The following is a 13,855-nucleotide window of genomic DNA, read 5'->3' on the forward strand; positions in this document are numbered from 1 at the left end:
CTCTGCCTGCTGCTCTCCTGCTTGTGCTCTGTCTCTCTCTCTGACAAATAAATAAATAAAATTTTTAAAAAACAAAGTAAAAGAAAATAAAAAACTTATTTCAAAATAGATCAAAGACCTAAATATAAGAGCTAAAACTACAACTTATTAGAAGGAAACATAGGTATAAATTTTCATGGCCTTGGATTAGACAATGGATTCTTAAATGACACCAAAAATACAAGCAACAAAAAGATAATGGACTTCATCAAATTTTAAAAATCTGTGCATCAAAGGACATTTTCAAATGAAAAGACAATCACAAAATGGGAGAAAATATTTGGAAATCTGACAAGGGTCTCATTTCCAGAATTCATACAGAGTTCTTAAAACAATAAAAGGACAGCCCAATTTAAAAATGGGCAAAAGATTTGAATAGACATTTCTCCAAAGGAATAATAAATGGACAATAAGTACATGAAAGGATACTCAACATCATTAGTCAAGAAAATGCAAATCAAAACCATGATTAGATACCATTTCATACCCACTAGGATGGCTGTAATAAAAAAAGACAACAAATATAAGTGAGGAAGTAGAGAAACAAACTCTCATACACTGCTGGTGGGAATGTAAAATGGTACAAACGCTTTTGAATAGACTGGCACTTCCTCAAAGAGTTAAACAGAGAGTTAGCATACAACCAGCAATTCCATTCCTATGTAGATACCCAAGAGAACCAGAAAATATATTTACACGAAAGCTTGTACAAGATGGTCACAGCAGCCTTATTTATAATAGCCAAAAAGCAGAAACAACCCAAATGTCCATTAATTGATGATTAAACAGACTGCAGTATATTCAATGTAATATTCAGCCATAAAAAGGAAATGAAGTACTTACACATGCTATTAACATGACTGAACCTTGAAAACATGCTTAGTAAAAGAAGTCAGATATGAAAAGCCACATATTGAATGATTCAACTTATATGAAATGTCCAGAACAGGCCAACCTAGAGACAGAAAGTTGTTATCAGGGGAAGAAGGTAGGGTGAGGAATGACTGCTAAAGAGTATTGGGGTTTCTTTCTGGAGTGATGTAAATGCTGGAATTAGTAGTGATGACTGCATAACATTGTGAATATGTTAGGTCTTTAAATTGTATTCTTAAAATGGTAGAATGGTAAATTTTATCTCAACAACAAAAATCTATCTGGAAAAATGGAAGGGAATGATAAACACAAAAGACAGTGCCTACCTCTGGAGAAGGAAGAAATGGAATGCAATCATAAAATTACTGGTAATGTTCTTTTTCTTAAACGGAGTAGAAAACACACAAGTGTCTGTAGTTATTCTTTATATATTACACTTTTTTTTTTTTAAGATTTTATTTATTTATTTGAGAGCAAGAATGAGAGAGAGAGAGAGAGAGCATGAGAGGGGGGAAGGTCAAAGGGAGAAGCAGACTCCCGGCCGAGCAGGGAGCCCAATGTGGGACTCGATCCTGGGACTCCGGGATCATGACCTGAGCCAAAGGCAGTCGCTTAACCAACTGAGCCACCCAGGCGCCCTCTTACACAGTTTTTAAAAAAGATTTTATTTATTTGAGAGAGAGAGAGATAGCACGTGCAAGCAGGGGGCGGGAGGGGGGTAGGAACAGAAGGAAAGGGACAAACAGACTCTGTGCTGAGCGTGGAGCCCAACTTGAGGCTTGATCTCAGGACCCTAAGATCACGACCTGAGCCAAAATCAAGATTTGGATGCTTAACTGACTGAGCCACCCAGGAGCCCCTTATCTGACACATATTTTAAAAATATCTTATCAGGGCGCCTGGGTGGCTCAGTTGGTTAAGCAGCTGCCTTCGGCTCAGGTCATGATCCTGGAGTCCCTGGATCGAGTCCCGCATCAGGCTCCCTGCTCGGCAGAGAGTCTGCTTCTCCCTCTGACCCTCCCCCCATCATGTGCTCTCTCTCTCTTTCTCTCTCTTTCAAATAAATAAAATCTTTAAAAAAAAATCTTATCAGTATTTAATAAAATACTCAGGGTGTCAAAATGGGACTGCATTTCTTTCCTGTTAAAATTTAAACCTATTTAAATTTAGAGCCAAATAGCTCTACAACCATGTGCAAATATAATTTTCATAAAAATGAAATTTAAAAAATAAAAGAATGGAAGGTGACGTAAAGGAGGCAGTGAATGCAGAGATTACTCTTTAAGAAGTTTAGTTCTAGGGCGCCTGGGTGGCTCAGTTGGTTAAGCGACTGCCTTCGGCTCAGGTCATGATCCTGGAGTCCCGGGATCGAGTCCCGCATCGGGCTCCCTGCTGAGCAGGGAGTCTGCTTTTACCTCTGGCCCTCCCCCCTCTCATGCTCTATCTCATTCTCTCTCTCAAATAAATAAATAAATAAAAGATTTTTTAAAAAAAGTAGTTCTAAAGACGTAAAAAGAGAAGATGGTAGCTACAGAGAGTGGAAGTCAACAGTTATTTTTTTTAGTTAGTGGTTCTCTTCCCCCACAAATGTGTGAGCATGTTTACTGGTGAAAGGAAAAGAATGAATAATGAGAGAGGCTGCCAAGGTTATACCTTTGTTTTTTAAAGATTTTATTTATTTATTTGACAGAGAGAGAGAGAGAAAGAGCACAAGCAGTGGGAGTGGGAGAGGGAGAAGCAGGGCTCCCTGCTGAGCAGGGAGCCTGATGTGGTGCTCGATGCCAGGACCCTGGGATTATGACCTGAACTGAAGGCAGATGCTTAACTGACTGAGCCACCCAGCACCCCAAAGGTTACACCTTTACAAAGATGTCAAGTCCTTTTATAAGACAGAGGTCTAAGATTCAGAATTCATAGGTAGGAATTATCCTTTGACGGATGGTGAAAGGGGAGAAATATTTAAGGACAGGATTATTTGTGCCCAAGTTTGATGGTGGATATTACAGGCAGATGAATGCACTCTCACCTTGTCCAAATTTTCTTTGTTAAATTTTCTATTAGGAGTAAGGGAAGGTGGAGGAAGGACAAGGGCAGTTGAGGGAAGATGAAGGCATGAGAACCAATGCTTAAAACTGAAAGCTGAGGGGACTAAGCAGGAAATGACATATGAAAGATTACTTGGCAGTTCTGTGAGCCCAGTGAATCAAGACCAGTCTCATACTGCATTTTAGTAAAGATGTAGAAATGCAAGTATTTGTACTGATTGGAGACAGACTTTTGGTAAATAAGTAGCTATGACACAAGGATTAGGAAGAAAAGAGTTGAGATCAAAGTGTTGAGGAAGTAAAAATCTGTGGTTCTTGAGAGGTACAAATTAAGGAGGGGCTAAGTTACTAAAGTCAAGGTTCCAAGGTCATGTGAAGGTGAAGAACAAATATAGTGCAATAAATCAGTGACAAGCAGGAAGGGGAAAGGGTTTCACAAATAGTAAAGAGTTGACAAGATTTCTGTGCATCTGATCAATAAAATGGGGATAAGTAATTCTTGCTCTACCCAATATGAAGAGTTCAAATAATGAGAAATAATTTCTTGGGATAGGAGGACAAAAAGAGCCTCAAAATATAATGCATAATCTTAAGAAGCTGTGAATTACTCAGCTATTTCATTTATTATTCACTTGATAGCGTAACTTTTACTTGAAAACAATAAAATGTATTCTTTAGAATGTTTTTTTTTAAGATTTTTTAAAAGATTTTATTTATTTATTTATTTATTTATTTGAGAGTGAGAGAATGAGAAAGAGAGAGCACATGAGAGGGGGGAGGGTCAGAGGGCGAAGCCGACTCTCTGCCGAGCAGGGAGCCCGATGTGGGACTCGATCCAGGGACTCTGGGATCATGACCTGAGCTGAAGGCAGTCGCTTAACCAACTGAGCCACCCAGGCGCCACTAGAATATTTTTTTTTTTAAAGATTTTATTTATTTACTTGAGAGAGAGAGAGAGAGAGAGAGAGCACAAGCAGGTGCAGGGGCAGAGGGAGAGGGAGAGGGAGAAGCAGACTCCCCACTGAGCAGTGAGCCTGACGTGGGGCTCGATCCCCAAACTCTGGGATCATGACTTGAGCTGAAGTCAGATGCTTAACCAACTGAGCCACCCAGGTGCCCCACTTTAGAATATTTCTATCTCTGCGCCCCACTTTAGAATATTTCTACTTCTGACAGTATACCAAGTAAATCTGGATCTTCCCCTTATTTCAAAGAATTTATTCAATTCATATTTACTGAGTACTTATGTGCCAGGCATTATGCTGGATACAGTATATATACTGGCAGACAAATAGACACAGTCTCTCTCCTCAATGCCATTTCTGCCCAAACAGTAGTCAGACTATAAACAAGTCAACAAAAATTTATAATTATAAATGACAAAAGACAGTGTTGCAAGAGAATGAGGCAAAGTGGAGGATTTATTTAAACTGGGTAATGAGGGAAGGTTCCTAAGCTAAGTCCTAAAGGATAAAAAAAAGAACCATGTGAAAGATGATGAAACATAGTGTCATAACCACTCAGGGCCTAAGGACAGTGTTAGGCAGAAAAAGAAGGCCTATGTCTAACATGAATAACTCCAACATCTAGAGTTTAGGCCGAAAAGAAGGGACCAACAAAGGAACCTATACAGAAGCAGCGAGGGAGGTAAGAAGAAGGAATACAGGAAAGTATGAAATCTTCAAAAGCAAGAGAAAAAAAATGTTTTAAAGAGAAAAGAATGGTCAATTGTATTCAATGCTGCCAAGAAACAGAAATATGGAATAAAATTTTTAAAAGATCTAATGGATTTAGCAAACAGAGGTGTTTTGTGGCCTTAAATAAAGTGGTTCAGCGATAAGTGCTAAAGCCAGCCTAAATGGGTTGAATAGTGCATAAAGAAAAGGACAGGGAGAAGAGAATAGGAAAAGAAAAAAGGAAGAGAAGGAAGAGGAAGATTTCACTATATTATAATTCTGGATAACATAAAACACACAGGGCCGCTGATCCTGGGCTGCTGGGATCAAGCCCTGAGTCAGGCTCCCTGCTCAGCGGGGAGTCAGCTTGTCCCTCATCCTCTGCCTCTCCCCCTTGCTCGTGTTCTCTCTCAAATAAATAAAATCTTTATAAAACACACACACACACTTTAATATGCAGTTAAGCTCAACAAGACAGGGCAATCCCTAGGTGCTTGAAGATGAGGTTTCAGGACCTTGATGACAGAAAGCTAGTAAGCTCTCCCTGTGAAAAGTTCAGAGATATGAAGAGTTGTCTCTACAGAGTGACTACCGACTGGTTGGTAGAGCACGCAACTCTTGATCTCGGGGTTGTGAGTTTGAGCCCCAAGTTGGGTGTAGAGATTACTTAAAAAATAAATTTAAAAAAAAAAAAAGAGTTGTCTCCATCCTTGAAACAGGAACTAGAAAACTGAACTATATCATTACCTTCTGTCCACGAAGACATCAAGAAACTCATCATCTATCAGGGTATAAATTGAAAGGGTCATGTATAAGAAGAGGCTGGAACTTCAGACCAGTCATTGGTGGATGTAAAGGATTTACACCATCTACTCACAGCAGGAACCCTTAGTTTAGGTATTAACATTTTAAAACCAGTCCAACAGCAGTTAAAGACCCTAGATTTTAGCAAAGGCACATATGAAACTATCTCATAACAACTCCCTCCAAAATCCAGGATACAAGAAACTTCGACAGAATGAAAAGATGACAATCAAAATTGCAAGCCACACAAGGAGACAGATACTGTGAAAACGTCAGGAGAAGCAACAAACTATAAAACATATAATCGGGGTGCCTGGGTGGCTCAGTCGTTGGGTGTCTGCCTTACGCTCAGGTCATGATCCCGGGGTCCTGGGATCGAGCCCCACGTCAGGCTCCCTGCTCTGCAGGAGGCCTGCTTCTCCCTCTCCCACTCCCCCTGCTTGTGGAAGTTCCCTCTCTCACTGTGTCGCTCTCCGTCAAATAAATAAATAAAATTTAAAAAAAATATATATATAATCAAGTACTAGAAATAAGATTTGAAAGAAATTATAAAATAAAAACATTGCAATGTTTAAAAACAAAAAAAGGCACAGGGCGCCTGGGTGGCTCAGTTGGTTAAGCAACTACCTTTGGCTCAGGTCATGATCCTGGAGTCCCGGGATTGAGTCCCACATCGGGCTCCCTGCTCAGCAGGGAGTCTGCTTCTCCCTCTGACCCTCTTCCCTCTCGTGCTATCTCTCATTCTCTCTCAAATAAATAAATAAAATCTTAAAAAAGAAAAGGCACAAATAGCACCCCAAAGACAAAACCCAGACATTACTAAAAAACCAAAAACCAAAAACAAATTAGAAATAGAATAAAAGAGATATTTCAAGAATTTAAAAAGTCACTGCCAGTGAAGCTGTTTTTAAAAAAAGTCAGACATGTATGGAACCTGGGTGCCTCAGTCAGTTACAAGTCTTAAGCGTCCAACTCTTAGGTTTCAACTCAGGTCATGATCTTATGGGTTGTGGGATGGAGCCCCGCGTTCTCTGCATTCAGTTGAGAGTCCACTTCAAGATTCTTGCCCTCTGCCCCTCCCCCCATTCTCTCTCTCTGACAAATAAATCTTTTTTTTTTTTTTTAGATTTTATTTATTTGTCAGAGAGAGAGGGAGAAAGAGCACAAGCAGAGGGAGAAGCAGGCCCCCACTGAGCAAGGAGCCCGACTTGGGACTCGATCCCAGGGCCCTGGATCATGACCTGAGCCAAAGATAGATGCCTAACTGACTGAGCCACCCAGGTGTCCCTCAAATAAATAAATCTTTAAAAAAAAATGTTAGGGGCGCCTGGGTGGCTCAGTCGTTAAGCGTCTGCCTTTGGCGCAGGTCATGATCCCAGGGTCCTGGGATCGAGCCCCGCATCGGGCTCCCTGCTCTGCGGGAGGCCTGCTTCTCTCTCTCCCACGCCCCCTGCTTGTGTTCCCTCTCTCGCTGTGTCTCTCTCTGTCAAATAAATAAATAAAGTCTTTAAAAAAATAAATAAATAAAAATAAAAAAAATGTTAGACATGTAATAAAATATATTTACAAATGTTAATTATGGAATATAGGTGGTTGGTATATGGGTATTAACTATACAGTTCTTTCCATTTTTCTGTATGCTCAATTTTCATAATAAAACATGAAAGAAAAGATCACTAAAATGAAAAATAAGTAAATGTAAGTTAGGTACAGCTAGAAGAGAGAATCCTCTATACTATCTTCTATAAGCTCTATGTTTTTTCCTTTTACACAGATTATTTATGGTATGATTATTGTATTGTATAGTATTGTATGTATGGTATGTATAGTTGTTTTTTTTTTTAAAGATTTTATTTATTTATTCATGAGAGCCAGAGAGAGAGAGAGAGAGAGAGAGAGGCAGAGGGAGAAGCAGGCTCCCAAGGAGCAGGGAGCCCGATGCGGGACTCGATCCCAGGACCCTGGGATCATGGCCTGAGCCGAAGGCAGACGCTTGACCATCTGAGCCACCCAGGCGCCCCAGGTATGTATAGTTTTTTAAAAAACTGATTGCTGGGGCGCCTGGGCAGCTCAGTCGTTAGGCGTCTGCCTTCGGCTCAGGTCATGACCCCAGGATTCTGGGATGGAGCCCCATATTGGGCTCCCTGCTCAGTGGGAAGCATGATTCTCCCTCTCCCACTCCCCCTGCTGTGTTCCCTCTCTTGCTGTCTCTGTCAAATAAATAAATAAAATCTTAAAAAAAAAAAGGTAAAAATCTGATTGCTTTGTGGCTTAACTTGATTTCAGTTCTTCGAAATTTATTGATACTTTACGACACAGGTTATGGTAGAAAATTTTGTTTAAATAAATAAATGTTCCATATATGTTCAAAATTTCTGATTTTCAAAGTGATTGGATTCATAGTTCTATATAACCAGTAATGAAATCTGTTAATGTGTTATTCAAATCTTCCAAATGTCTTTGCTGAATTTTTCTTCTACTTTTAAAATCAATTATTGAAAGATATATTAAAATCCCCCACTATTGTGGTAGATGTAACATTTCTTATAGTTCTATCATTTTTATATTAGCTATTTTTTATGGTAAAAGAGATTTTTAAAAATAAATCCCTTTTCCCTCTTCCCACTTTAAGGTTCCTGACCAAAATCAGTTTCTATATGATAATCTTAATTAAGCCTATTTCTTACCTTCAAATTTACCTATGCTATAGTAGAGACTGGGCACTGTACATCTTGAAAGGCATCTTCCCTGGTCAGTCTATTTGAAAGCTAACTTATAACATGGTCTAAACTGCAGTTTTCTGCAGTTTAAACTAATCCCTTAAAAAGGAAAACACTGATGTTCTCTCTCTCTCTTTTTTTTTAAGAGAGAGAGCAAGGGGGAAAGGGAGAGGAAGAGAGAGAATCTTAAGCAGGCTCCATGACTAATGTGGACACCAACACGGGGCTCAATCTCATGACCCTGAGATCATGACCTGAGCTGAAACCAAGAGTCGGTCACTTAACTGACTGAGCCACGGAGGTGCCCCTCAATCTGTTATTCTTAAAATACTCTAGCCATTGAAAAACAAAAGTCTTGTCAATAGGTTCAAGTTCCCAAAGGACTCTTAAGTAACAATTTTTACTGGTACTACTCCCTACTATGTACCAGGCACTGTGTTTTCAGAGACTAATGCAATCATTCCAACAGACTTCTGAAGTGGGTCTTAGCGCTATAGTTTTTACAACAGCAATATAGGAAAGGAACAGAAACCTGAGGTCTACTACTAATTACTAATCATCACCAAAGATCAAACAAATGCTATCATCAACAGAGATCCTTTCCACCAAAATGAGTATCTCTTTCAGTGTGAGCACCCAACATGCAAAAATGGCTTCATTCAAGTACCTTATACTTCTGTCTCAATTCTTCTGTGTCTTCTTTTTCTACTTCTAGGACACGGCGCCGTTCGGTAGCATCTTCAGCATAATCAAGCTTAATAAAAATAGATATAATTAGTCTTAATTCCTAAAGTACCCCATTTAGCCATTAAAAAGTCATCTGCACAACTACAGTATTGCATGAAAATAAAAACTTCATATTATACTCAGCTACCTCTTACTTTATTGTTCCCCTACAGAGAAAAAGGTACAAAATAACTAATTAAGCCTTCCATGCTGGTGGTTCCCAACAGGCACATTTTCTGATGATAACAGACTTTACTACAATGTTCAATGCCAAAGAATTAGGAGTAAATGGAGAAAATATTTTAGGCAATGAAAAGAAGGTATCACAGATAACAGCTGCACACGGGGCAAAGCTTCTACCACGGCAATTATTTTCAGAGTTGAACAAACTTGCCTAATAAAATGAGCACCAGGATCTGGGTTTTAAGTGTGATCCTGCCTTGTGGCATAACCCTGGGCAAAACATTCAACTTCCTTATGCCCCTGTTAAAACAGGGGCATTACCAGGTGCCTAGGTGGCTCAATCGTTAAGCGTCTGCCTTCGGCTCAGGTCATGATCTCAGGGTCCTGGGATCGAGCCCTGCCTCGGGCTCCCCACTCTGCGGGAAGCCGGCTTCTCCCTCTCCCACTCCCCCTGCTTGTATCTTGCTGTGTCTCTCTCTGTCAAATAAAAAAATAAAATCTTTAAAAACAAAAACAAAAAAAACAGGGGCATTATCTATCACCTACCTGCCCCAAAGCCAGCACTAAATGAGAATGTAAAATATATTTTTAAATTTCCAAAGAAAAACACTAAAACTACATTCTATCTAATAAGTGTATTCCTGTACTGGCATCTGAATTTGGAATTAATACCAATTTTAAATACACCATTTTAAAAAAATTAGCTAACAAGATCAATTTACCTCCATTTCCATGCGACCCATGCCCATGACATCATACTTGACGACAATCGGAATGGGATCTGTTCTCCCTGTAACAGGAACACATTATCAAGGTAAGAGGCAAAGCTAAGCCAACAGTTCACTTTATACATTGGGTTTGGGTGGTTAGAGATCTTGCCTTGGAGTGCAGAGACCAGAAAGCTACAGTGAACCAAACACAAGCCATTCTCACAGCTTACAACCAAACCTAACTCTCCCAGTTTAAGCCCAACTAACCACCTTGGTTGACATTCCAGTTGGGGAAAATTCCAGATTACTATGACAAAATTAAATAAGTAATGCAAAGCACTTCTAAGCAATGGCACCAGGAGATTTAAAATCAAAAACTTTAGAAATTGCTTTTTAAAATGATCCCCAAATAACTTTCCATCAAGAATCATTTCACTCTTACAGTCCACTGACATCCTCCCACACACACTTTTAAAACTAGTAATAAATATCTCAACTGACATGCTTAAACTTAAAAAAAAAAAAGGCACGGTTTCAAACATGATACAGGAAAACTCTGTAATTGCAATTCAGCATGTTTAATATTTTTTTGTTTTCAACAATTAACTGGGGCTGCAACAAAATTTAAATAAAAAGCAACAGTTAGTTGCCCTTAGGGACAAAAAATTGTTTTACTTTTAAACTGGTGCTCTGAGGTCTCATTTTCCAGAGTGGATTTAACACTGGCTGTGGCAATCGGTAAGCTGTGAAAAGGACTAGTTGCGAAGAAAATTGACTTTAAACTAATCAATCTATGCTGGAGATTTTTAAAAATGTATATTTAATCCACTCATAACCAGCCAAACAAAGCAAAATGGGGCAGACAAGCACTTTACTACCACAGCTGTTTTACATCACAACTTGCGCTGTTTATTGTGATGTAAGCCCACTGAAAAGAGGACTGACTTACCTTATCCGTTGTACACCTTTAGTGAAAAAACACAATGTTTACTTCCCTCATCATTTCACTCAGGCTGGTGTAAACAATTGTTTTTTGTTTGTTTTTTTGTGTTTCTGTTGTTGTTGTTATACACACATATGTATTATACCTTTGGGCTAAAAGTTGAGTTTTGTCAGGCTAAATCTGAGGTATTACCAAAACCAATCAGAAAAAAATAAATGCCATATTCATGACTAGGCTTGGTCCTGGAGAAAAAAGAAGAAACTGTTTTCAAAGTGACTGGCAACCACTTATATCCAGTTGCTCCATATATATATATATATATATTTAATTTTTATCTTTAAAACATAATGAAAAACAAATTCAGAAGTTTACTTATCACCAATATCCCATTATAGTTTTCAAACAATAAATAAGGAGATAATTAGAAATAATTATCACAGTGAAAGTTTAAGTTAATAAAGATACTTTTATGCCAGGGGAAAAAAGGAAAAAAGTTCTAAAATACAGCCTTCTTTTAGAAACTATCAAAGACTGCCAGTTAAACAAAATGAAAATGCATACTACCTTATGCCCAATGGTATAATAAATAAGCAGTGACTGCAATCTTTAGCAAAAGGACCAAATTAAAGACAGGTTATAAAAATGACTTCCTAGGTGCAATATCACTTTCATAACGTCTCAATCAGGGATTTACTGGTAAAATACACAAATGCTCCAATGAAAGAATTGAAAAGAAATGTCAAAGGAATTTACTTTTTTTGGTTTTGGTTTCTTTTTTGGTCTGTCAGAATTTGTTTTGCAAGAATCAAGAAAGTTTTGGTACAGATTCATTACCTCTGTAAACCCCTGTTTATAAACTCTGCATTAGTACTTTTGCCTTCTAAGGCAGTCAAAGTTTGTTTTAATTTATTTATAAATTGCAGTAGCAAGTGCTAGTGCCCATTACATTGTGGGAAAATCAAGTTTTTGACAGTATTAGAATTTAATATTTTAACTGATTTTTTTTTGGCAGTTCTAACACAAACAGATACATCCCTTCTTAACAGTACCCTTTAATGAACAAGGATCAGACAAGTTGCATAAGGAAAGGAAAGGAAAATGAAAAAGACCAAGCAGAAGGATGAAGGCTACAACAGAGAAAGTAAGCCTAACATATTGGTGCACTGATGACAAAAGGAGTAATTCAGTCTGAAAATAAAAAATTACCACTGCTAAGTTTACCATCACCACAACAAGTCCAGGATCATAATGCTGTAAAAAAGAAACACCATTTGTTAGGCAGAAACCATTAGGGTAGGAAATAGGCCTTCTAGCAGGCAGATGGGAAGGGGTAAAGTAACAATTGGTTTGTCCCTCCCCCAATTTCAGCTGAAGAAGAGGAAGGACACTTTGTGCTACAGCAGTTGTTTTCACATTGGTTGGCCCAGGGTGTGAGATTTTTGCACTGCCACTTGAGAACATGTACAATCTCCTCTTTAATAATTTGGCTGGGGCGAGGGGGGGGTGTTAAAGTGAGAGAACTAGCTCTAGCTTCCAATTTTTAATTTAACTATTCATTCTGGTAAATCAGTATTCAGGGCCCAAGTTGGGACTTCTCCTTAAAGAAATAACATCAAAGATAGATCAACTGGACAGTGATCAAGTCATTTCCTTCACTAAAAGAACTAAGAGGATTTTTAGGTTGGGAAGGGAGTCATCAAGACCTTGTTAAAAATATATATATAAATAAAAGGTCTGGAAAATAACCTTTTACACTAAGTGCTTCGAAAACTTATGTATATTTGAGTTTCGTTATGAATGAATAAAACCCCTGAAGTAGCTTTCCTTAGAAATTTGTTTCCTTTTAATGAAGTCTTCCCAAGCTTGCCAGCCAACATCTTTCTTTCTGCATACAACAACGCCAAGCTTTGAAGGAGACCAAGAACTCCAGAGAAAGTGGCATCGAAATGGCTGTCACATTTATAATTAGTCCACTCAGAAGTAACTCATCAAAGAAAATAAACAGTCTGGCTTTAAAAATAATCTGAAGGTATTATAATAACATTGTTTGGTGACAGAGGGGAACTACTCTTATTGTGGTGAGCACTGAGTACTGTACAGAACTGCTGAATCATGTACACCTGAAACTAATAACACTGTATGTTAATCATATTTCAATTAAAAAAAACATAGGGGTGCCGTGCTGGCTTAGTCAGTGGAGCATATGACTCTTGATCTCGGGTCATGAATTGAAGCCCCACCTTGGGCATAGAGCTTACTTATAAAATATATATATGACAACAACAACAACAAAAAACCCCAAAGAAAAAACAATCTGAAGATGACATTATTGTCTGGGCCAAGCATTAATTTCTTTCCATTATTAAAGAGGCTCCAGACGAAGGAAAACTCCTACTGGGAAAAGACACAGAATATATAATACAGGAAGAGACTGCTTAAAAAAACAAAACAGACTGCTTAAAAAAACAAAACAAAAACAAACAAAACAAAAACACCTCTCAATTTATTCATTTGTGATTAATGATAAATCCCATCATAAAGAACACCACTGTGGAACACCTGAATAATAGCTTATAGTGGTAATGTTTCAAAAAGTAGATAGGAACCAAATGTTTGCTAATATGATATTCTCTAGAAAACTCAACTTTTTTTTTTTTAAAGATTTTATTTATTTATTTGACAGAGAGACACAGTGAGAGAGGGAACGCAAGCAGGGGGAGTGGGAGAGGGAGAAGCAGGCTTCCCGCTGAGCAGGGAACCTGATGTGGGGCTCGATCCCAGGACTCTGGGATCATGACCTGAGCCAAAGGCAGACACTTTACGACTGAGCCACCCAGTTGCCCCGAAAACTCAACTTCTTTTTAAAAAATAAATTGAAGTACGGGTGCCTGGGTGGCTCAGTCAGTAGAGCATGTGACTCCTGATCTCAGGGTTGTAAGTTTGAGCCCCATGTTAGGTACAGAGGTTACTTAAAAATAAAATCTTTAAGAAATAAAAAATTAAAAAAAAAATTAAATAAAGGGGCACCTCGGTGGCTCAGTAGGCTTAGCACCTGCCTCTTGATCTCAGTTCAGATCTTTATCTCAGGCTCATGAGTTCAAGTTGGGCTCCACGCTGGGTGTGGAGTCTACTTAAA

General features: G+C 38.5%; 1 protein-coding gene across 7 annotated transcripts in view; it reads right to left on the bottom strand.

Annotated features, from left to right (window-relative positions):
- The window catches only part of GPATCH8 (G-patch domain containing 8), a 118,901-nt gene that overhangs the window by 44,827 nt on the left and 60,219 nt on the right, over positions 1-13,855 (bottom strand). For 4 of the 7 annotated variants that reach the window (XM_027625568.2, XM_027625574.2, XM_027625570.2 and 1 more), the window contains 2 exons: positions 9,789-9,856; positions 8,825-8,911 (listed from right to left, as the gene is read on the bottom strand). In XM_027625568.2, the coding sequence (XP_027481369.1) occupies positions 8,825-8,911; positions 9,789-9,856 (155 nt within the window). Of the gene's footprint in view, positions 1-8,824; positions 8,912-9,788; positions 9,857-11,925; positions 11,971-13,855 lie in introns of all 7 variants that reach the window. The other 3 variants (XM_027625573.2, XM_027625571.2, XM_027625572.2) reach the window with 1 other exon arrangement.

Source organism: Zalophus californianus, chromosome 16 (assembly GCF_009762305.2).
Source record: "Zalophus californianus isolate mZalCal1 chromosome 16, mZalCal1.pri.v2, whole genome shotgun sequence".
Classification (NCBI taxonomy): domain Eukaryota; kingdom Metazoa; phylum Chordata; class Mammalia; order Carnivora; family Otariidae; genus Zalophus; species Zalophus californianus.